The sequence below is a fragment of the Nanorana parkeri genome, unplaced genomic scaffold (genome assembly GCF_000935625.1).
Source record: "Nanorana parkeri isolate BGI_ZX_2015 unplaced genomic scaffold, ASM93562v1 scaffold241, whole genome shotgun sequence".
In the NCBI taxonomy this organism is placed as follows: domain Eukaryota; kingdom Metazoa; phylum Chordata; class Amphibia; order Anura; family Dicroglossidae; genus Nanorana; species Nanorana parkeri.
Window position 1 is genome coordinate 1297226 of NW_017306509.1, and position 25802 is coordinate 1323027.

Below are 25802 nucleotides of genomic sequence, written 5' to 3' on the forward strand. Positions count from 1 at the left end.
GCTTTCAGGCCTCTACAAACAAATCACAACACGACATGCATGGTAAATTCTGGAAAGGTTACAGGAAGCAATTATAATATATCGATATTTGGTATAATACAATGCTTGTGCTGTCTCGGCTTTTGAAATATAAAATGAAATTATTGATTTAATTCAGCTTGCAGAGAAATAATGCTGGCCGTGTAAGCAAAGAATTCATAGAATTGTCCTACCATAGGGTCCATTCACTAAGCTGCATGTGTTTTTTCCTGCCATAGGGTGCAGTCACTAAGCTGCAGGAGACCTTCTTGCCACAGGGTGCATTCACTAAGCTGCAGGAGATTTTCTTGCCACAGGGTCCATTCACTAAGCTGCAGGAGATTTTCTTGCCACAGGGTCCATTCACTAAGCTGCAGGAGATTTTCTTGCCCACAGGGCCCATTTACTAAGCTGCAGGAGATTTTCTTGCCCACAGGGTCCATTTACTAAGCTGCAGTTGCTTTTCCTGCCATAAGGTCCATCATCTAAGTTGCAGGAATTTTTCGTGCCATAGTGTTCATTCGCTAAGCCGTAGGATGTATTATAACTTAATTTGGTTGTGTGTTAATTTTCCCACCACAAGGTATGAAGTCATTATTTTTGCTAGGTATTTAACTCATGCTGGCAGAAACCTGCACTAAAAGTGAAGGTTAAAGTACAACTAAAGGCTCCTGTCCTCTAAACAAGTACCAAATCCCCTTACTGCGGTGGTGTGATGCACAAGCCTAACAAAATAAAAATCCTTTACCTTCTCTGACTGAGCCAAATCCTCCTTCACTTGTGTCTCGCATGCTCCTCCTCTCAGACACTGCAGCTCACGGTAGGAGGGTTTCAGTAGCAGAGGCAGTGTTGTCAATCCAGAATGCGCTGTGCTTGGTGTGGCCAGGTGCTGACTGACAATTAGTGAAAAAAACTTTTTTAGAATCCCATTGTGGTACAAACAGGCACAGCCTATTTGGGAATAGCAACTCTTCTCTGAATTCAGGAGGTGGACTTCACCAGCAGAACCTATAGTTATTTACTCCCACACTGTGTACGTTTCTTTAGCAGCGCCCCCCACTAATTTACACTATGCTCTCCGGCAGCTCTCTCCCTAGTCCACACTACTTCCACTGTCTCCTTACTGGCATAGTGAAGAAAAACTCTCAACCAGATATTAAAGTATAATTACCACCCCTCCCCAATCAGGCATATTTATTTCTCCCTGTATCACCAACCATGTTCAGCCCAATTTTACCTATTTTCCCAGTGACCTATGATCACATCACATTCAGTCTGATGTATCCCCCTATCCACAGTTTCCTCTTTCCTTCCCTGGTCCATTTTGCCATCTCCCTTTTGTCTTTCTTCTGGATCAGCTCACGCTCTGTCTGTCTTCTCTTTTTGCCTCGTGCTGAAAGAAAAGAGGAACAGAAGCTCCTCTAAGAGTATCATTTGGATCTAAAGTAATTCAAGGTAAACACTATATGCTCACCTCCTTGTGTGACCGGGATCACACATACGGTAATCAGATAATTATGGGAGCAATACTCCTTATATAAAATAACATTTCGCAGAAATCTTCCAACAGGATCTCCAACCATAGTTGGATAAATTGAATTGGATGAATCACAATCATCCATTAAATGTCCAGTTTGGAAAGGCCCACAATACTGTAGTCCTCAAATGCAACTAAACACTGCAATAGAGTGTGTCACCATTATAGAGTTCCACGCAGCATTATTGGCATCATTTAAATATATGTCACATAATGGGAGATATAACCTATCATAATAGTTCCACAGGACTGTGCTAATATTACGTATTATGATTCCAAGAAACAGAATGACTCCCTTAGGACACATCTAGATATGTGCTCACACGCCTCTCAATTATTCTATTACCTTAGTGGAAATGGCTACTGTGAGAAGAATGGGGAGGAAAAGAAAAATAAGGTATGTAAAGTATAAAAAGCTGGCAATTATCTAGATGTATGTTTTTTATGATATCCATTAGTAAACATTTCTATAGGCGTGGTTTGTTATTATTTTTAAGATATGGGTGAAGTTCCTCTTTAAGGGGGGTCTTTTTATAATGCAGAGAATGAGACTTTTACAAACATTTGCTGGTGGAGAATCAATCACTCCCATTTAAAACACATTAACCTAGATGGGTCACCACCAGAGAATTTTTGTGAAAGTCTCATTCGCTGCTTTTATAAATAGACCCCAATGTGTTTTGTAACAGAATGAAGGAGATGTGACGGGCACCTATGATATTGACGCAGGCCTAGAACGTTTCTTTTTTGATGACCTCATTATTTGTAGCAGATTCTTTTTTACTATACATCAGAACAACTGCTGTATTTTCCTGATCTAGAACCTCCTTTAAATTGTGTTGGAAAACGCACCGTGAAATTGCACTTCAAGCTACCTCTGCTTTGTTTTCCTACAGGGTCAAAGTATAATTCCCATGCTGACTGGAGAAGTTATACCTGTAATGGAGTTACTGTCATCTATGAAATCACACGGTGTTCCTGAAGACATAGATGTAAGCTTTTAAACCAGACGTGCTTAAAGAGAATATCTCCACTTGTCTGGCAGCACAATGTTTGATGTATTTCGGTGTCACCTCGCTCATATATCACTGCTGGGGTTCACTCTTGGAAAAGTGGCTCTCTGCCTCCCTCTACTTTGTCTGCTAAATTATACTACAAGCAGCAATGCTTAAATGGCACTTATGATGTATAAAGAAATATTTATCTCAGAGATGTGATCACAGAAAAAGTAGGGTTTCTGATCATTTTCCACAGTGAAATAATTACATGCTTGGTTTATTGTACTCTTGTGCTGTTACTTAGATTTATTACATGATCAGGCTTAGTTAATAAGGCAAAGAATTCCAATTGCAGAAACAAATCATAGCCAATCACAAACTGCTTTAAATTAGTCAAAGGTAAAATGAGTGTGCATATCAACATTGCATTTTAGACTCCCGTATTAACAGAGTCAGTGACACACAAATACACTTAATGCTTTTCTGAGAGAGAGAGAGAGAGTGTGTGTGTGTGTGTGTGTGTGTGTGTGATAAATATATATATATATAATCATCTCTATATCTATATATATATACCTACACACACGTATGTGGTCAGGAATGTAAAAATGCATGTAGTTTTGTGTTCGTTAAAAAAACACTAATTATATTTTTAATTGGAACTAATGTAAATGCATGAATTTGATATTTAGTGCTTACACTGGGAAAGTGAGGGGCAGAACTTGGTACCAGTTAGGTGTTCTGCATGCACATCTGCTGACAAGGAATATGCTGCCAGGAGAAGAGAGAACAGAAGGATGAGCACATCAGTCTATTGCTGCTTCTTCACTGTCCAATCATATGCTGGAGGCAAGGAGGTGACCTAGCTGTGTTGCTCCACTGCGTTGTAGGAAAGACATCATGGCTATGCTCTCGGACAGGACTTAGTATAATTTATGACTGGGTGGACATAAACAGTATCCTAGTGGAGGTAAAACAGAATCAATACATGCATTTCAGTGGTATATGAATCTGTTTACTTGGAGTTGAGCATTAACTTTCAGCTGAATACAGTTTTAATTTAGATGACCTGGTCCAGGCAAACCGCCGTGAAATACATAAAAATGAGCTGGTTTTTGTGTACCTGTCCATCAAGTCCTGTTTTTTCTCTGATGCAGTTAAGTAACACAAGTCTCCTCCTCAGCCCATGACTTGAAAGGACAAGCACTGATGAGCTCATCTCTGTCACTCTGCTCTTTCCTCCTATAAGCATCTCCCTTGCTAGCACATGAACACTACAGTACAACTGATTGGCTCCCAGTACTGTCTCTCTGTCTCTGTCTGAGATCTGTTGTATTGGGGACCAAAGGAGGTTAATACCAGGTCAGATTAAAATACTTTAACTGTATATAAATAATTGATGATTATTTAGACCTCCAACCATTGTATTAGTAATTTATTCCTTGCTGAGACCTCTATGCCTGGCCTGTATAAGCAGATACAATCACCATGGGCAGTCTTTATCAAATAGCTGAACTCACCAAATACCTTGTTCATCCACGAAGATCTTTATTGAATGCAGCAGGTTACAGAAGACAACAGGATGTAGCAGATGATTGAAAAGACGGTAACAAAAAAAAAAGATCAAAACATGGTAATGCTTTCCACCATGCAAGCATATTAACATGTGGCCATGAGACAAGCAGCCATTTTGATGCCATAAAGACAATGTGAACAAGAAAGGAAGTACAACATGCACAAGGGGAGGGAATACAGATGTGCAAAATGCCCACAAGATGAAAGTATATAAACTAAGTATACTAGTGCCCTAGAACAATGGCTTAAGGAAAATTAGCTATGTAATTCTCAATTCACAGTAATATGAATATTAAAGGAGAACTATGGGGTCAGGGCTTTTCCCCATAGTTCTCCTAAGTGTCACGGTAGATCACAAACTAGCGTTCTCCCGTGACCCAAAGCTCAGTATACCACGAGCTACAGCTCGCGGTATACTGAGACGCCGCAGCCGGAACGGATCCCGACAATTCTGTCTGGATCCACCCAGCTGCGTGAGTGACCGCTGGCTCGCCAGCTGTGCCCGCCCCCTCCATTCCTCCAGTCAGCGCTGGAGGATCGGACAGGGGAGGGGGGGAATCCCTGCAGGGAGCCGTGAGTGACGGCCACGGCTCTTTGCAGGGATAGATCGAGAAGTGAGCAAATGACGGTATGTGTTCGCTCACTTCCCGATCTACTGAGCCGACCTATGACAGTTTAATTGTCACAGGTCGGCTCAGATTATGAGGCTGAGTGAAAATCACTCGCCTCACAATGCATAGTCCTGGTTAAAGGAGAATTATATCACATTTTCATACAATAGATGTAACAGCACAATGATAATACATCATTAATGTATACATTTAGTGACAGTGTATACAAAGCTTCATTATTTGTGTATTTTATATTTGCTTGGAATTCAGCTTTAACCATCATGGCATGTAACAGATGTAAATCAAAGCAGGGTACTGGAGAACCTTTGCATCTCTGCAGAGGACTGAACCCTGCTCTGCCCCACATAAAACAGAATGATGTATTTTAGTACTCTGTGGAATATTGATATTATTTACTATTAGACAAATGTGAGTATTGCTGGTCTCTGTTATGAAAAGGCGGCACAGTTTTCCATGCATTCATCTTACTTATTGCCGGTAGAGTCAATTCAGCTTTGGCCTTTTGTCAGCCCTCGTGGTTGCATACCAAGTGTATCTTGCTAAACAGACATGAACATCCTTTTTGTTTCATGCTTTGGTGAGACAAAGTCATTTCTCACAATTGTGTGCTAAATTTTTCTTTTTCAGATTGCTACCACTGTCCTTAATGATGATGACATAGGGGACAGCTGCCATGAAGGATTTCTCAGCAAGTAATATTAAATATATATTTGTTTATAAATTTGATGTATTTTGCAACGTTGGGCTTCCATTGTAAAACAAATGAAAAATAAATATAACTGATGATTCTATCAGATACATTATGTAACGGAAGGTTAGACTATAACAGCAGAGCATGATTGTTGGATAGAGCCAACAGCTTTTCTTTGCTTTCTCTCTTTTTCTTTTACTCTCTATAAATGAGCCCCCAAAACTGAGCCATCAGTATTTAAATTGTAAATTTATATATAACAAAAATTATATATAATATAATATAATATATATACACACACACACACACAGCAAACTAGTAGTCCATCATTGGAGCCATTTTTTAAAATGTATTTTATTTATCCGATTAACCGATTAACCGAACTTAATAATCGGCTAACTAATCGATTTTGAAAATAATCGTTAGCTGCAGCTCTAGACCAAGGGGACATTGCAAAAATTGAAAAAAATTGAACTTTGGAAGCTGTGTCCAAAAAAAGACAGGCAGAGGACAAATGACTTGTCACCAGAATTGCTTGTATGCATTCTGCAGCTGCACTTTTCCCCATTACTGACTTACTGTGCCTTGTTCTGCACTGTCTATGTGTGCAGGCAGCCATCTTGGTGGAGGCGGGACTTTGCTTCCTCATGTCAGAGCCTACAGCAAGAGTAACAGGGAGCAGCACAGTAATGACTTTAACAAATCTAATTTCAAAACTCCTGAGACTAGCTACAAGACAGCAGTGCCTTAGATCTCACACTGCAGATGTACAGCTATGAGGTTGAAGAAACAGGAGTGCCTTGGGACACTCATGCCAGGAAGTGAACTGATATTTCTCAAATGGTACATTTTCATAGTACTTAGGCACAATTAACACTTTTATGTTTTTAGTGATGTATGTTTTGTGTGCTTTCCTCAACAGTGCCATCAGCTCACATTTACAGACATGTGGCTGCTCTGTGGTGGTGGGTACCAGCGCAGAAAAAGTGAATAAGGTAATGGAAAAATATATATTTTTACATATGTTAATATTCAAGTATGTTTGCATGTGCCTCCTTTTTATTTTCTTTGCTCTTTTCTTCTGTTAAAGCACAGTTACACCAATAGAATGATGTCATTATGGTCACTGCTGTTTGTAGACTTTATTTATACAGGAGCCACTGTTGGCACTCCTGCTACACAAAGCCGAACCCTGTCCGTTCCTCCAGTCAGAGATGATCAGGAAATAAGCAATGTGTTCGCTCACTTCCCGATCTCTAGAGTCGAGGTGTGGCTGTTTCAATGTCACATGTCGGTTCTAACTATGAGGACGAGTGTAAATCACTCACCTCATAGTTCTCCTTTTACGGAACCATATCTGTGGCTCTGGCAATTATCCTAAAATGAACAATATTAATTTTGGGATGGAGGTGAAACGTAGATGCCTTCTGCATGAAGGCTCCTCTGTGCCTCACAATGATTCAGTGGATAACTTTTTGGTTGCTTTTGACCCACCATAACTTACAAGGTTATACCTTCTTGTTCTCCAAGTCATATTGCATTGAAGCCATTGTTTGCATGCACTGCACTGATTATGCCAAACAAGAGTGAGGGCCTGTTCACACCAGGGCTGCCTGTTAATGCAGTGCATGTGATTAACTCACGGTACAATGCATTACAATGCATTAACAGTGTGGGTGGTGCAGTGCATTGCCATTCATTTAAATAGCTCCCCAAACGCTCCCACCCACAATGCAATCGACTGCACCAGAATAAAACCCCTTATTTTATGGACTGTGATGAAAGTGAGACTTCCAAATGCCATCTGTTTTAGGAAGGCTCCACTGTGTTTTATAATGATGCTACAAAATAAAGAGATAAGGACACGTTTGCTCAAACAAAAAAATATCTCAACCTTCTAGGATTAATGTAAAAAAAATAGTTTAATTGGAGTGGAGCAATGTGTTGTTGCTACCGTTGCTTGCTATTGGAGTTGTCTGCTCGTTAATAGAAAAATCGTCATAGCCGAATAGAGCAGAGCTGTTCTGTAGTGAGCCACGAGTTCATGTAAATAACACATTTCTTGTGACAACATAGCTTGTAAAGTCGTATACCAGTAGCGCAGCACTTGATCTCTTCAAAATGCTCTGTTTATAAGAAACCATTTACAAGTGTTCTCACAGAAGAGTGATTTATTTGTCAAAGCAATCAAAGCTACCCATGCTGAGGTCTGCTAGACAGGTGAAATGACTCTTCTTGACAACTGTGTTTTGGAAATGGTTCTAATAAATGATAGCAGTTTGGAGCAGCACCCATTCAAATAAATACGGACATGACAGGCTCGACTTTTCTTAAACTTCAATTGCACATTTGTTGTAGGTTTTTGTTTTCCGGCACACTGTGCTTCAATTTATATTCTATATTCTATGTGTATTTGTCTTTTGGAACTCTTAAGACCTGGTTGGATCATTCTTTTAGGTAGATTTCACAGCATGCAGTAGAAATGCTATATTTTGCATTGATGTAGTCCTTGTTTGTATGTGGCAACTTTAATTTGGATGTCAGCTGGAAGCTATACAGAAGCAAAACACAGATCAAATAACTCATTTCTTTCATTCTTATCCTCAAACAAATTCCTCTTCATGGAACCAAGGTACTTGTTACCATATTGGTAATGTGTGAGTTGACTTACTTATGTCACTAATAACAGGAGTCTATCATTTGCAAAGATATTTTCATTCTCTAAAACACTGTCCCATGAGTCCCATTTATTTTTTAAAGTAGAATCAATTGGAAATGGGCTTTTATATAGTCTGAATCTCCACTCCTAAAGGCCATCCCTGGGGACAATTGGAAAAGAGCCCATTGCTCCCATCCACCTAGTGAAAACACTGATTCACAACTTTTGTCGCCACCGCTTGTCATGGCATCACCATGCCACCGCAGGAGTCTTCAGGACCCCATGTGAACCCCACCAATGGACTTAATGGAGAGTGTCCACATCACCAGAAAGCAATGTGGGCAGAAAAAGAATGACCCTCCCACCCTGCAGAGAAGAAGTTAAAAGACTTAGGACCTAGCCTGTCACATGACCGTGGATATAGATTTGTGTTTGTTTTTTTTTTATTATTATTATTATTACAGGTGCGATTAGCTAGAGGGTGGTGGAGATCTGGTTTGTTCATAGGCTGGGCACAGGTTCACTTTAAAAATCAATAAAATATTTGTGTATTCTGAACAAGTGGGTCAACGCACTTTAAAACAAGCCCTCATTCACATTTGTAGCGATAAGCATCTTGGAGAAATTCATCTTCAGAGGTCACAACAGAGGTACTAAAATCACAACTCGTTATCCCTTTATTTTCTAAAGATAGGAGAATTTTGGCAGCATGCCAGGCTTCTAATGCAAACTATCGGCCCCATTCACACTGAGCGACACTTACCTCGAGCGGATTTCCGCGCGATCCATATAGTGCGACTTTTCGGGCGACCCTCACTATTGGGCTGCATGCAAAAAGAGCAAAATCGCACGACATCCGTGCAAAAAAGGGTCCTGCACAAGTGACAGCGACGAGCTACAGGCGATATTGCGCGGTAGATTTAAAAGTGCCATTGAAAAGCAGAACGACCGAGATCTCGAGATATCGCGCAGCAATATGGGCGATTTTTGAGCGGAAATCAACGTGGCAATCTGCTCTGTGTGAATGGGACCTTCGACCCCCTTCACACTGAGCGATTTATCGCGTGATTTCAGCTCCAAAATCGCTTAAATATTAACTCAATGTAGCTTGTCCAATGCATTTCAATGGAGCTGTTCACATCTCACAGCTCAATGTCGCCTGTAGTGAAGTGAGCGAGCGATGGTATGTGTTCTCTCACTTCCCGATCAATTAAGCCGACCTGTGACAGCTTCTTTGTCACAGGTCGCCTCTAACTATGAGGATGAGTGGAAATCACTCACCTTTATAGTTCTCGTTTTAATGCTATCGTGTTACAGTTGGGGGCTGGGCTTTGTTTTATATATAGTTTTCAGTTTTTTACCTAATTTGCCATAAATAGCTCATCTAAATAAGTAAACAGCTGCAAATTGTTTTTAATAGCAGACCTAAAATGACACTTTGCTGAAAAGAAAACGAGTGCAATGAAAACGTGGGTGGAGTTTTCATTTTTCCATTGAAATCAGACGGACTAAGTTCAGTTTTTCAGTATTATATACAATGGGATTGGGGAGGCCTGCTGATGGGTTGGAGGCGTTCACCGTTCTGTGTTTCAGCACTGACAACTGAGAAGCAGGTCAGGGCAGTGGCATCACTGGGGGTGTGGACTGCACCCGGGTGACACCAGTGCACCACCAGGTCCTGCTTCTGTGCCGATAAAATAGTCCCTACTATTTTATCGGCACAGAAAATGGATTTAGGATGGAGAGCAGACTGGAGAACATCCGTTCTCCGATCTGCTCTCTGTGATCAGTGAGACAGGGAATGCACACAGCGCTTCCTGTCTCAGCTGTCACAAGCCGGGCTTCACACGTCTGTGCTTTATCTCCTGTATCAGAGGGCAGTGGAGACAGACTATTTACGTTTTTATTGCTGAATATACCCTTTGTGGATTCTTGCTTGTTTGGTTGTTATGATAGTTTGCAGTAACCTGGCATAGGGTTCATAATTAGCATTCATGTCAAAACCAGACTGTAGTTACAGAGCAGTTCCCATCTGTAATATAGCCCACCTGCTAACGAAGAGCCATCATGTTCTATTTCTTGAATAATAATAAAAAGCGTTTTTGAAACATTCTAGATATGCGTATTTTGATGCATTAGGTATTATCTTTCAGTTTTATTCTGTCTTACAGATGGTGAGGACGCTGTGCCTTTTTCTTTCTCCTGCAGAGCGCAAGTGCTCCAGGTTTTGCAGGTCTGAATCATCATTCAAGTATGAATCTGGCTTGTTTGTGCAAGGCCTGCTGAAGGTCAGTACATGAAGGGCTAACTGTTTCAAAGGGGCATGATTTGTGCTGCTGTCATTCATTGATCTCGCATCTGCTTGCTTTTTACCTGCTGATAGCTCAAAAGTTCTAGTTCAAAGACACAATTTATACTATGCTCCTGTTAAGAGAAATGCTCTCCCTGATATTTACTAGGAGGTCACTATATTAATGTTCTGTAGGACTTAGGCGATGCCTTTCAGAATTAAAGGGGAATTCCACTTTCCCAGGCGAATTTTGGAAAACGGAATCATCCCCACCAATCTGCCCCCCTCCTTGCTGCACTTACCTGTCAAGAATTGTTCCTTCCCCTCCGTGGCTCCCAGTGTAATATCCATGCTGTGTACATGAGATTGCAGCCCTGTGATATGTATTTCAAATTTTTCTTGTAAATTGCGAGCACTCATCTGGTGACCATGCTGACAAATGAGTGCTTGACATTTGCTTTGGAAAGGTGCAGTCTGTTCCATGTTAATATATTAGTTTTAGGTGGCTGGCAGTAAATTACTCACTAAGTGTAATACATTTCAGCTTACCAGTATTTAGATATGGTAGCTGCATTAGTTTAATGGAGGCTTTTTTCCCTTTATTTTCACCTAGTAATCCTGTGAATAACACACTTCCTGTCCCTTCATGGCTACATTGACTTTCCCGGAAGCAATCGTGGAAGCAATCGTGGTTGTCATGCAAGTTGCACTTTAAAAAAAAAAAGATTGTTTTATCCCCCAGTTCAGCTCACAGGAAGTGACAAATGTTCACTGGAAGTGAGAATGTTCTCCTTGCCTAAAAAGAGAAAACAAATGCATCCACCACATCTAAAGAGAGTGTGTGCGTATATGTACAGTTGTGTGAAAAAGTGTTGGCCCCCTTCCTGATTTTTCATTGTTTTGCACGTTTGTCACAATTTTTAATGTTTCAGATCATCAAACAAATTGAAATGTTAGTCAAAGATAACACAAGTAAACACAACATGCAGTTTTTAAAGGAAGGTTTTTATTATTAAGGGAAAACAAAATCCAAACCCACATGGCCCTGTGTGAAAAAGTGTTTGCCAACCCCCCACCACCACCCTTAAATAACTTAACTCTGGTTTATCACACCTGAGTTCAATTTCTCTAGCCACACCTGTTCGCAATCAAGAAATCATTTAAATAAAGTGATGTAGTGCGATAATCGTATGCGATCGACTTTTCGTACGACAATCGTAACGTGTGAATGTAGTGCCCGACCGATAGTACTGTACAATCGTACGACTTTTGACGGTCAAGCATGTTTGAAAACTTTGGTCGATCGTACGATGTTCGCATGGTTGGTGGCTTTTAGGTCCGTCAAAAGTCGTACGATTAACACTGCGCAAGCGCAAATGAACATAATTACGGTCAATTACCGCAAGTCGTCCAGGTGTTTTTTTTTTTTTTTTAACTACCGCTGATTGAACCTTTTCGATAATCGGGGCAGGATGGGGCCGTCGTACGAAAAATCGTACGACGGTTTGAAATAGACCAAAAGATCCTCAAAAGCTACACATCATGCCGAGATCCAAAGAAATCCAGGAACAAATGAGAACGAAAGTAATTGAGATCTATCAGCCTGGAAAAGGTTATAAAGCCATTTCTAAAGGTTTGGGACTCCAGCGAACCACAGTGAGAGCCATTATCCACAAATGGCGAAAACATGGAACAGTGGTGAACCTTCCCAGGAGTGGGCGACCAACCAAAATTACCCCAAGAGCGCAGTGACGACTCATCCAAGAGGTTACAAAAGACCCCACAACAACATCCAAAGAACTGCAGGCCTCACTTGCCTCAGTTCAGGTTAGGGTTCATGACTCCACCATAAGAAAGAGATGGGCAAAAATGGCCTGCATGGCAGAGTTCCAAGTCGAAAACCGCTGCTGAGCAAAAAGAACATAAAAGCTCATCTGCGTTATGCCAGAAAACATCTCGATGATCAATGGGGGGGCCAAGGCTCACTGTTGCACATAGGGAGAGAAGGCTAGACCATGTAGTCCGATCCAATAGAAGAGCTACTGTAGCTCATATTGCTGAGAAAGATAATGTTGGTTTCAATAGAAAGGTTTCTGAACACACAGTGCATCACAGTTTGTTGCGTATGGGGTTGCATAGCCGCAGACTGATCAGGGTGCTCATGCTGACTTGAATTTGGCAGGGTGTCGACTGCCAAAAGCGCCTACAATGGGCACGTGAGCATCAGAACTGGACCATGGAGCAATGGAAGAAGGTGGCCTGGTCTGAGGAATCACGTTTTCTTTTACATCTTTTGGATGGCCTGGTGCGTGTGTGTGTTGCTTACCTGGGGAAGAGATGCCACCAGGATGCACTATGAGAAGAAGGCAAGGCAGTGGAGGAAATTTGATGCTTTGAGCAATGTTCTGCTTGGAATCCATGGGTTATGCTATTCATCTGCCATTCATGTGGATGTTACTTTCACACTTACCCCCTACCTAAACATTGTTGCTGACCAAGTACATCCCTTCATGGAAACGGTAACCCTTGATCGCAGTGGCCTCCTTCAGCAGGATAATGCACGCTGCCGAACTGCAAAAATGGTTTGAGGAACACAACAAACAGTTTGAGATGTTGATTTGGCCTTGAAATTCTCCAGATCTCAATCTAATCAAGAGTCCGTGGGATGTGCTGGAAAAACAAGTCCAATCCACGAAGCCCCAATCTTGCAACTTACAGGACTTGAAGGATCTGCTACTGATAGCTTGGTGTCAGATACCACAGCATACCTCCTTCAGAAGTCTGTGTGTTAAATATAAAAAAAAAGCATTTTTATTTCTGTCTGCCTTGTGGATGGAGAATTTTCTTTTCTTCATATGTGGTGCAATCATTTGTCATCTGTTCAGTAAGCTAGGGGAAATCTTTCCAACAGAGACCAAAATAGCAGTGAAACTTGACACAAGTTCTACTCCTTTTCAACTCTATCCAAAACTAAAGATAAACCTGTGCCTCCTTCTGGCTCTAAAAAATGACTCTAATCTATCCAAAACTAAAGATATATAGATATAGATAGATAGGCTCTAAAAAATGAGGGCCCCATATCCACGGGTAATTTCACTCTTTAGCCTGCTAAATTAAATAGTCTAGCCTTTTAATCTGAGCTGTTCACAGAATGAGAGTTTAGATTCGAGGGATTATCATCATGTTTCGCTGACTTCCTTTCCCACCATTGTTTAGATCTGTTGTAGATTTGTCTTTAAAGAATTGTTGCCACAACTTAATCGTTTTCGAACCCTCCGCCCCAGGCAACCTAGTGTATGGAGCACTTGGTCCTGTTCCGATCTGTGTCGTCATTGCCGAGCTAGCGTGGTTGACAGTTTGCCCCACTCCCTCCCCCATCGCTGCCTGACTACGCTGCTAACAAGGAGATGAATAACTAATTTGCTTTGAATGACAGCGCATGTCTCTGGCAGCAGAGGCACTCGGATGCAAATGTTGTCATTCACCACAGCAGGGGATGGGAGCTTGTCTGTGCAAGTGCTTCTGTTTGTACTTCTTGTGTACAATTCTGCCTTCCTGTGAGCAAAGGTGAACAAGCACTGGTGGCACTTGAAGTTCCTTACAGTGCTGCTCATTCACCTGTTGCTGCCAGAGAGAGGAGAACAGGTAATGTCAGAGATAGGAGCAGGGCCACACAATGTGAAGATGACCGGAGAGACAGAGTGGGAAAGAAGGAAATGAAGGGGGATATAAAGACAACAGTAGATAGGAACCAACACAGATGAGGCTGTACACTTGCTGGGGGAGCAGACAATGATCTTGTTCTTAAGAACAAGACTGGTATCTGTACAGTACATAACACAAGTACATTGTACAGATAGGTTCTATACTGTTCTTCTTTTATGTGTTCTAGATTAATTTACGAAAGGCATAGATTTAATGTGCATGTGATCAGGTAATCTAAAACAATCTTATTAATCTGAATTACCTGATGACAGGCAAATTACACAATATAGGATGCAAAAAGCACACAAACAAGATGGGGCAGTGGCTAGGGCTGTGCTGCACCTCTCTCATAGGAAGAGCCATTAATTAGGCTTCAATCTGGGGTGGATTTACAGCCAGCATAAAGAAAAAAACTGATTTCCCTACCACAGCATGGATCAAAATTGAATAAAGTGTTACATGCACTTGGTCTCCTGGGGGATTCAAAAAATAAGAATAGGGTTGTAGTGATAATTCTTTTTCAAGTGGCTGTAAGTGCATGACATTAAGATGTTTGCAATTTTTTTAGGACGCAACTGGAAGCTTTGTGCTGCCTTTCCGCCAGGTCATGTACGCTCCTTACCCTGCCACTCACATTGATGTGGATGTAAACACCGTTAAACAAATGCCCCCGTGCCACGAACATAACTACAACCAAAGACGTTACATGAGAGCAGAGCTGGCAGCACTGTGGAAGGCCACGTCAGATGAAGAAATGGTGGCAGATTCTGTCATCCACACAGATGAAAGTTTCACCCCTAACTTGTAAGCAAAACTGGTGTTTCAAGTCAATTTTCTTATTAATAATCATCTTCCTCCAGAATTTCCTTTTAATAGACAGAATTCCCACTGTGAAAACTCATCATGTCAAAAAGCTACATCTCTCTTGTTGTCTAGAATACATTAGCTGAGTGACAACTTAAGTGTATGAAAGCTAATTTGGACATCTTGTCAGAGAGGGCTGGAAAATAGTATTAATAGAGGTATGAAAACTACAGTTAGCTGCTCAGTTGAGTAAATTAATGGATAGGTGCAGCAGGGCTGCTGGCAGTAAGCAAGTGTCTTGTGAAATGGTAATTTGATTATCTACACAGAACATCCAATTCCTGTGCGTTAAACTTGTCACCTCTTTACCTTAGCTTGGCTAACTGCTGGGAAAGGGTTGGATGATTTCAAGCGTATTTCCACTTTTGCAGCCAAATTGGCATAACAGCTATTTTATATTTGTTACATCTCCTCATTCACATAACGTAACAAAAAGATTTAGGAATTGCTGCTTACATTTTTAAGTTATTTTTTACTTGCTTAAAAATCCACTTAACCCTGTCTATACTGTGCTCTCAGATTTCATTATCAGTTGTAAACTAGAGTTAAACACTGTCTGTCACTGTAAGGATTAAAGACTTACAGGGTTATTCACAAAAGGGTGAAGAGGCTGGAGAAGACAGGAGAAGTGAACAATCTAGGTCAACATAGCTGATTTGGAAAAATGTTCCAATTCAGCTCACTTTCCAGTTCAGCTATGTTGTCCTAGATTGTTCCCTTCTCCTGCCTTCTCCAAGCTCTTCACCCTCTTGTGAATAGCCATGTTAGAAGCATTGCATGTTAATAAGAGGAAGCTTGGTCTGTCCCTCAGTTTGTCCCTGTACTTTAACTTTTTGAAAACGGCTCAGCATTTTCACACTTAAAGGAACACCTAAAATACAGCTGGGTTTTCTCAAATTTGACTGCAAAAGTGGGAATACACTTTAAGCACTCATCGATTGTGTACAGTAGGTAAATATGTGTTCAACAACTGAGCCCAGCAGATGCTATAAAATTAGCAATGTTTGACCCGCTCCTGTGATAGACTACAATCCCACAATGTGTTTACTGATTTGTATTGAGATTGTAGTCAATCATGGGAGCGAGCTTGGAGTGGTGGCTACTTTACAACATACACAGGGACCATGGGGAATAAAAGTAGCCACCCTCCAGAAGGAAGGACAGTGTCAGCACCAATTCATAGATGATTTGAGGATCTACAGCCGAGTGATACACAAATAAGATACATTTATGTTAATAGTTAAGGTATTTGAATGCATTTTTAAGATTTAACTCCTGAGTTTAGTGTCACTTTAAGGCAGGGCTGGCCAATCTTCAGCTGTGGTGAAACTACAAATCCCATGATGCATCTCTCTCCGTGAGTCATGTCTGTGAGAATCTTGCAATGCCTCATGTAGTTCCACCACAGCTGGAGGGCCAGAGTATGGCTACCCCTGCTTTAAGCAATGTTTTTTGGGGGTTTTTTTTAGGCTTGACCACCCACAGTCAATTAAAAGCAGTGACTGCTTAAAGCCTAGGTTAGGACAACTGTATTGTGCAGTATGACTGGTCATAAAGCTCAGGTTCAGTCAAAACGGTGTTGGAAAATATTTACAGCCACATCATTTTTCTATAAGAAAAAAAAAAACAATACTTTCATTGTTCATTTACCATCTTAAGCATTATACAAATTGGTTGTCATTGTCTTGGCAAATAAGGTTTTTCAGGCAAGGGGCAAATATATTATTTTCTCATGAGATATGCCCATCTATGGGTAGCTTTAGCCTTAATTTATTTGTTATTAATACTAATTCTTCTTTCTCTAGGAATATTTTTCAAGACATCCTACACCGGGACACATTTGTCAAAAACTTCTTAGATCAGGTAATATTTATATGAAACCCCTTTTGGAATGAACGATGTAGGCTAACGATTATTGCAGCTAACGATTATTTTCATAATCAATTAGTTGCCCAATTATTATTTTTTCAACTAATTGGTTTATTTGCATTCAAAAAATCTCTCTCTCCCTCTTCTCCTCTCCTCTCTTCTCCCTCCTCTCTCTCTCCTTTTCCCCCAACCAACTAACCGATAATGAGAATAGTTGCCAACTATTCTCATAATTGATTATTATCGATTAGTTGTTTCAGCCCGACAACGCTGTATATAACACCTTTTTCTCTTTTGGAGCTGTACAAATTATAGTGTGGTCTTGCTGTAGGATAAACAATGGCTACAAACCTGGGGTGGTGTTACCTATTTCTAGGATGGGTTTGAAAATTAACTCCATAATCTGGTTGCTATGTTTGAAGCCTAACTGAATAACATTTTTAAACAATTGCCTTTTAAAAACGTTTGTTGCATCTCAGTGCTGGTGATCTTTTTGCAACCACTCCCTGTCTACATACATGCATTCCAGCAATGGCGGTATAACATTTCTGAGGGCAGTTTCCTGATGTGACAAAAGTGGACCATGTCTGCGTAATGTGTGCTAAAATGGGCACTTTTCCATTAGAAGTCTGTGTGATGGGGTGACAATGCAGGAGCACAAGCGGGAGTCGGGGACAGAGCTTTGTCACCCTTCATAGCAAGATCATCAGATATTATTATTGTAATGAAAGTTGCAGATTTTAAACTTTTGAAAATTACTTTTAAATTCAAATTAACATGTTAAAGATATGAGATGTTAGTGCTTGGGTTTACATATACTTTAATATATCTAATCTGTACTGGTTTTTAACATAAGAATGCAGTCTCTTCTTTTCCTAGTTGCCAGTGCCTCTTAAATATCATGCACCACTGGGTATGCTTTTATTCTGTACAAATCACTTGTATATTCTGGAGAGCTTCATTTTATCTCCAAAGCTGTTTCTGTTATTAAAATTCATTTAATTTATCTTCTCAAACTAAATGTTGTCATAAGCTTTTCTTTACCAATGTTATTTCACATGCATTTTGTTAGCATTAAATCCCTATGCTGCAAAAATGGAATTGAAAAATATCTCTCCCTTATTAAAGAAGATATTAAATACTCACCTTTCCCACTGCCCGCACCACTGAATTCTGCTCTATTAAAGAGAAATTGTCCACTGAAGCCTGCTGAGAGCTGACACATTGAAAATTGTCCATCTTCTGGTCCCATAGTGGTTCTGCTCAGTGGTTCAGTTGATCTCATGGTCCCCCACAGTTCTCAGTGGTACAGTTGATCTCATGGTCTTCCACAGTTCTCAGTGGTTCAGTTGATCTCATGGTCCCCCACAGTTCTCAGTGGTTCCGTTGATCTCATGGTCCCCCACAGTTCTCAGTGGTTCAGTTGATCTCATGGTCCCCCACAGTTCTCACTGGCTCAGCTGATCTTATGGTCCCCCACAGTTCTGACTGGCTCAGCTGATCTCATGGTCCCCCACAGTTCTCAGTGGCTCAGCTGATCTCATGGTCCCCCACAGTTCTCAGTGGTTCAGTTGATCTCTAATGTCCCCCACTGTTCTCATGGTTCCCCACAGTACCCAGTGGTTCAGTTGATTTTATGGTCCCCCACTGTTCTCAGTGGTCCAGCTGATCTTATGGTCCCCCACAGTTCTCAGTGGTTCGTTTGATATCATGGTACCCCACAATGCCCAATGGTTCAGTTGATTTGCAAAGCTTTCAGTGATTCAGTTGATCTCTTGGTCTCCCACAGTGTTCAGTGGTTTGGTTGATCTCATGGTCCCCCACAGTTCTCAGTGGTTCAGTTGATCTCATGGTCCCCCACAGTTCTTAGTGGTTCAGTTGATCTCATAGTCCCCCACAGTTCTCAGTGGTTAAGCTGATCTTATGGTCCCCCACAGTGCTCAGTGGTTCAGCTAATCTCATGGTCCCCCACAGTGCTCAGTGGTTCAGTTGATATCATGGTCCCCCACAGTGCTCAATGCTTCCGCCCTGCCAACCTCCACATCACTACTGTGATCGACAGTTCCAGAAGCGTCAGCTTCACAACTCAGAGCAATTTTCACGATTCCTCTTCAACAGAATGCCATTTGGCAGTGCCGCCAGTGGGAAAGGTGAATATTTACTCTTTCCTTTTTCAGGGAACAGGTTTTTCTGTAATTTCATACAGGGTCACAACATTCACCCATGCCTACATTTAGTTGTTTGGTCTACTTCATCTGTATTCCATCATTTGTTTCAATGTGATGTTCTGGAGTCATTACAAAAAGATCTTGGATGTCTTTGACTAATAAAAATGGTTTATAAGGCATTTCACCTGATAAACGCTCTTTATTTTCCAGGTATTCTATTTGAAGCCAAACTTATCTCTCAGGAGAACATTTCTGGCGCAGTTTTTGCTGATACTTCATAGAAAAGCTCTTACGCTAATAAAATACATTGAAGATGACACGTAAGTTGTTTTTTTCATGTGTGTATGTTATTGTTACCATAATGATAATGCTGCTAATGGTCCATCACTGTGACATGTAGCCTCACCAGCTAATAGTGAGGTGTAGGAGGGGCTGGACCAGTGACCATAGGGACTGATCATCATTTTGTTAATAGTGCCCCAGTTTTCTAGGGGGTGGGAAGCTGTTCAAATCCAGACACAAATGCAGGCACCTGGAGTAGAAGACTAAAGAATATAAGTGTCAGATTGTCTCGTAATAAGGTTTCAGAGTTTTTTTTATTTGAGATTTTAAATGCTTTAAGATATATGTTCTGCTAAATGTTTCAATGTTCTCTTCTGTTTGTGTTCTGTCTGACCTGGACAGGAAGTAATGAGGACACAGAGAGAAATAAAATACTAACAGATGTTCTAACCCTTCCATAAGCCGACCATACCTTGCTCAAATTGTGGCCAATTCCTGCTGAAGTGAATGAAATTCGAGCTGAGGGTGGCTCCGTTGCTACCACCTGGCTTGACAAAAGTTGATTTTTCAATTGAATTTTGTCAAAGGAGCCGGGTGGCTATTAGTGACTACTTCCAATCAGATGCAGCCACATTTTGGGTATTCAGCAGCTGCAGCTCCTGGTGGTTTTTCGGTATAATAGCCAGCAAGGGAGATTCCTTCATCCACGCTATTTAGATTTGATGAGGGAATGGTTTGGTTCCATGGGCTGGACGAGAGAAATCCAAAGGTGCATGGCCAGCTTTGGTCTGCTAGAATTTTTATTTTTTTTTTGCTGCTGCTGGTGTTCCCATTGCAGGATTTCCCCTAATTTGCTGTTCTAAAACCGATCAAGCAGATAGGAAGGGAAGGATTTTTCCCCCCACTTCATGTCCTCTCTGATTCCTGTCAAATAGAAGTAAGTAGAAAGTCCAAAAAGAGAGCACCAAACAAAGGTTTCAAGATTACAAATTCCTTTTAATATCAGTACTAGTTCACAACAGGATAACACAAAACAGCCAATCCGTTTCGGGGGCCCACAAAACTGCTTCCTTCCTCGAGGCTCAGATGTTGTAAATGGTAGGACTTAGAGATGGCATAATAAACAAAAAAGAAATTCTTAGTTGGACGTTACAAAGTGCCAGCAGTTTCTGTCGCAGCAGAGCTCATTTTCACACATTTGAAAATAGAATTATGTGGACCAGTGGTTCTCAACCTTTCTAGGGCCAGGACCCCTTGGTAACATTTGCCAAGCTGTGGTGACCCCCCAACGGTAAAATTTAGCGATGGCGCGGCTGCTGCAGCGACATCTGGCGGCGTGGCGGGACAACTGACACTGCTGCGCTAGGAGAGGGCTGAGGAGGACTCTCACCTAGCACAGCAGAAATCACACAGCGACCCACAGGTTGAGAACCACTGTTGTAACAGCTAAAATGGCAAACCATATAACACAAGCCGTGGGTGTCGGCTTTTATTATCAATATTAATGATAATAATAAAAGGTTTATGGTTTCTATTGGGAAATAATTACTATTATTTTTGAAAAAAAATACTATTTTTATTATCATCTACATATAAATTCTACATATAAAAATGGGTTGTAATAATAATAAAAAAGGTTTGCGTTTTCTTTTTAAAAAAAAAATAGTAATTTTATTTCAAAAGAAAACTCAAACTTTAATTTTTATATACAACCCATTTCTATATGTCAGTTTTATAGGTAGATGATAAAAATAATAATAGTAATTTTTTTCCAAAGGAAAACTCCAACCTTTTTTATATTTTTACTATTAATTACAACCCACTTTTATATGTAGATTGTAAGCTCTGCTGTAGAGCACATATTGATTATTAAACAGTCGCAGCCTTATTGTGCCGTACGCCTTCAGAATAGAAAACAAAAAAATCGCCATTGGAATGCATAGCTAGATTCCTATTGGCTATTTCACTTTACAATAGCCAATAGCAAACTAGTTATTGCACCCGCCTTCTGCTGTTGTCAATCACTAGATAGGGACCTGATGGAGAACTGCAGGTCAGCCTCTGCTGATTGACAGCAGCAGTGGGTGGGTGCAATAGCTAGTTTGCTATTGGCTATTGCAAAGGGAAATATCCAATAGGAATCTAGCTATGCATTCCAATGGTGATTATTTTATTTTTTTTCTGACTTACGGCGGCTCCCGATGTCAGAATTAAAAAAAAAAACATAGCAGGGAAAGGTTTACTCTGCTTGATCTAGCAGATTAAACCTTTCCGGGAGAAAGTGTTTCTCTCGCGGGCGGCCGGGAGCCGCTGTCTAATAGAGGGAGACTCCCGGCAACCCCTGTCAAATTGTCATTCGGCCCCTGACGGGGTTGCAAACCACAGGTTGAGAACCGCTGATGTAGACATACTGTGAATGGGGGTACAGCCAGCAATGAACAGTTGACACATTTTCTAATTCTTTCAAGCTCAATTCAAAACAAAATCTAGAAATAGGCTAGAACTCCCAGAGCTTTTTTTTCAGGCATTAGGATTTTTGTTTATAAATTATAATTAGAAAAAAGAATCTAGAAAATGTAGAAAGCAAATGACAGTTTTCATTGACTGTTCCCAGTGAAGCATTTGCACAGATAGTGCAGCTCCATGTGTTTGCCCTAATAACGCCTACTGACTACAAGAATACCAGAAGTACATTTCTAACATTATGTATCAGGGTGACAAAGCCAAATGTCAATGTTTGACTTTCATTTTAGGAGAGCTTTTCTCCCTTTTATGGTCTCAAAATATAGCAATGCGTGTAGGAAAATGTCTGTATAACTTGTTATTGTGACATGAAAATAATAAGCCTTTTTTGTGGAAGACCTTTTCTGCAGTGCTGGGGACACAGATTTCTAAAGGCCCTGACTTCTGTTTTTGTAGTCTAGGTTCTAACAGTGGGCCTTGGTTTTTGTTTTTGTAGTTTAGGTTCTAACAGTGGGCCTTGGCTTTTGTTTTTGTAGTCTAGGTTCTAACAGTGGGCTTTTGCTTTTGTAGTCCATGTTCTAACAGTGGGCCTTGGCTTCTTTTTTTGTGAGTCTGCGATCTAACAGAGGACCTTGGCTTCTGTTTTTGTGAGTCTGTGATCTAACGGAGGGCCTTGGCTTCTGGTTTTTTTGAGTCTGTGATCTAATGGAGGGCCCTGGCTTCTGTTTCTGTGAGTCTATGTTCCAACAGAGGACCTTGGCTTATGTTTCTGTGAGTCGGCGTTCTAACAGAGGGCCTTGGCCTTGTTCTGATGTTTTTGTTTTTTTGTTTTCCAGACAAAAGGGGAAGAAAGTGTTCAAATCTCTGCGCAGCTTGAAAACCGATCTTGATCTGACAGCAGAGGGCGATCTCAACATAATTATGGCTTTAGCTGAAAAGATCAAACCAGGACTTCACTCTTTTATTTTTGGGAAGCCTTTTCTCACAAGTATGCAGGAGCGTGATGTACTAATGACATTTTAACACTTACTCTCCACTGGAAAGGACCTTTGGGATTGGGCAGCATTCTGGGGATCCTAGGGCTATGAAAATATATTTTTCACTTGTTCTATGTGGTTGATGCAGTTCTGCTGGTAGTAGTAATACCTGTGATTTTTAGCATTTAAATCACAAGCTAATATGTCATCATTGTGTTTCTGTTTTGTACAGCATGTATACATTTTGTTGCAGACATCCAACACCACTGTAAAAATATCTAAACCTGTGCATGTGCAGGTTGTATTTCTTAAATGTGAACAAACTTGACTACCAAGTTAAAACTCCAAGCAGATATAAGACACACGCTAATACATCGCTGTATGCATTACACATCATTAAATGTATGTCTTTAAATGCAAGCAATTTACATACCTTCTGCAATTCCTGTACAGCAGAGCTAAGGCTGGGAGAGGTAGAAGCAGCACAGGAAGCCATTTAGGTGGGTTGGAGTGCTCATATGCCAACATGAAACAAGCCGATAAGACAGGAGAGCAGAGAGATGAGTTAAATAGTCTGCTGTTTATCCTTTTGCTGTCCAATCCCAGGGTGGGGAAGAGATAAGAACGGTAAGTGTTGCTGAACTGCCGCATCGAAAAATCAGGTATCTTCCCTGCCCAACAGGTCTGTGTTGTGTGGCACAGCTGTGTAAAACTCAAAATTGGAAGGATGTATATATAAATTGTTTGACAGGTAAAACCAATGAAGACCGTTGCTAACTTAACTGGATGTAATTCAAATTCTGCTTGATGGGCTAGTGATCATGCCAAAATAAATGGGAAAATAACAGCTGGTTATGAAGTGATTACAACCTAGATGCACTATGTATATTTTCTCAGAGTCCACCTATGTGAAGACATTTCCCAGAGGAACCCCAGAGGTCTTATTGAATATTGACTGTTACTCCTTGTCAATAGGTGGAGAGCTGGACTGCTATGTTAGAGGTGGAGGATGGGGTAGGTGTGATGGGATAATCTTTCTCAGTTCTCTTCTTTTGCAGTCTATCTCTTTGTCTTGCTGACCTCAGGTTCTCTCTAGCAGGAATATTTCCATTGACTTATTTCCAAAGGCTAAAACTGGTTGACAATAGTACCATTCTCTCCAACAGGTTGAGGTGTGAAAATGACAAAGGATATGAATGAAACTTGAACTCAAACTTTTATTTAGCTTTAGCAGCTGTTTTAGTTGAGGAGCACAGTCGGCTGATATGTATGCACTTAAAGAGGAACTTTACCCATATCTTCAAAATAACAACAAATACACCTTTAGTAATGACAATTCTGAAACTGCCATGGCTGCCGCACGCGCCCCATGTCGTCCAAATCTGCTACTGGCAAGTCACCGGACGTGACGTAACGAGTTGAAGACAAAAAAAAGTCCATGAACCCATTGCACTCCTGACCTCTATGTCCTGAACCGACTGGTTGGTGCTGCGGTGTCCCATCGTATGGCGCTGTTACATATACAAAGCATAAATGGGGCACCGGCACTCCAAATAGTGAATAGTGCGTCTTTTATTGACTAAAGTGTAGCATATCACATAAATGCAATGTTTTCGGGGTCACGCGGTATGTAAGCAATGTACAAATTCCACGTTCTGGTAAAAAAACAAGACATTATGAGGCTAGTGTTCAGACCCCTGGGGATAACTGTATCCAGGGTGTAAATCCAATATGCTTCACGTTGAAGCAAAAATCTATCCAGGTTGCAATTCAGATTTTTGTGTCAATGTGAAGCATATTGGATTTACACCCTGGATACAGTTACCCCCCCGGGGTCTGAACACTAGCCTCACAATATCATATTTTTTTACCAGATCGTTGAATTTGTACATTGCTTACATAGTGCGTGTTCCCATGCTGTACCTTTTTTATGTTTTTTGATTAATTTGTTCCCTCGGACAAGGCGTACTCGCAGCCTGGTGACGTCTTTTATGTTGTCACAGGGTTAACACTGTATTTTCACACACTTACTGCCCACATTATACATCCTGTCATGCTACGCAGAGCGCTCCATCAATTATATTCATGCTTCCCACCATGCGTTACAAAATGTTTTCTATCATGCGCCACTACACGCTGTGCATTAAGAATAATATATGCAGACTATATATGACCTCTCAGCAACTATAGTCCAAATCTTTTATCATGTCTATTGTGCCATGCATCACCATGATGGTCGGCTACATGTTCAGTGGTCACAGGTCGACACAAGAACTTGGTCAGTTACGTACATACAAGCTCGTCACATGTCTTCCATCATGCATGCTACTCCACTGCAATGTTCTGACATGGTTGCTATTACACACATGCACATGGGATTGTTTGATTTTAATGGTTGGACATGCTTTCTACTATGCACATCTTCATTGCAATTTTTATTTTCTACTTTTCATTTATGCTGGCTTGATATAACACATGCTTCATCATTCATATTATGCACTGTGATTCCTGCCCACTGCTCTCTTATCAGCTCAGATTGTGTCCCAGGCTTGGTATAACACATGCTTCATTATTCATATTATGTACAGTGATTCCTGCGACGTAATCTGAGCTGACAAGAGAGCAGTGGGCAGGAATCACAGTGCATAATATGAATAATGAAGCATGTGCTATACCAAGGCTGGGACACAATCTGAGCTGATAAGAGAGCAGTGGGGACGGAATTACTGTACATAATATAGCTGTTGGAGATAGGGCTTACCACACGAGAACAGGTAACTGCTCCCGGAAGCAGCTCCAATGCATTTTACTCTGAACCATCAACTAACAGTGATGAGCAGCTTCCCAACCTGTAAACTGGGTCCAGTCTCTTTCCAGACAGTTTCTCAATCAGTGGCAGGGTTTAGGCTGGAGTAGACTAGGACAACCTATTGTTGAAGAGCAAAACAAGTTCACCCCTGCCTTTCTTAGTTCGGTTTTACGTCTGCAGTCTCTTCCATCGGCAGCTATGATGCATCATACTACATCACCAGTGCTGAGTGGGGAATATGTGTAGATAGCATCTAATCCGTATT

General features: G+C 40.9%; 1 protein-coding gene across 1 annotated transcript in view; it reads left to right on the top strand.

The window, feature by feature from the left end:
- The window catches only part of CUNH9orf72 (chromosome unknown C9orf72 homolog), a 37368-nt gene extending 14292 nt beyond the window's left edge, over positions 1–23076 (top strand). The window contains exons 5-13 of the mRNA XM_018556527.1: positions 1104–1179; positions 2452–2547; positions 5388–5452; positions 6374–6446; positions 10282–10398; positions 14674–14909; positions 16775–16832; positions 19217–19326; positions 22588–23076. Coding sequence (XP_018412029.1) covers positions 1104–1179; positions 2452–2547; positions 5388–5452; positions 6374–6446; positions 10282–10398; positions 14674–14909; positions 16775–16832; positions 19217–19326; positions 22588–22774 — 1018 coding nt within the window. The 3' untranslated portion in view covers positions 22775–23076. The remainder of the gene's footprint in view (positions 1–1103; positions 1180–2451; positions 2548–5387; positions 5453–6373; positions 6447–10281; positions 10399–14673; positions 14910–16774; positions 16833–19216; positions 19327–22587) is intronic.
- The last annotated feature ends 2726 nt before the right edge of the window (positions 23077–25802 follow it).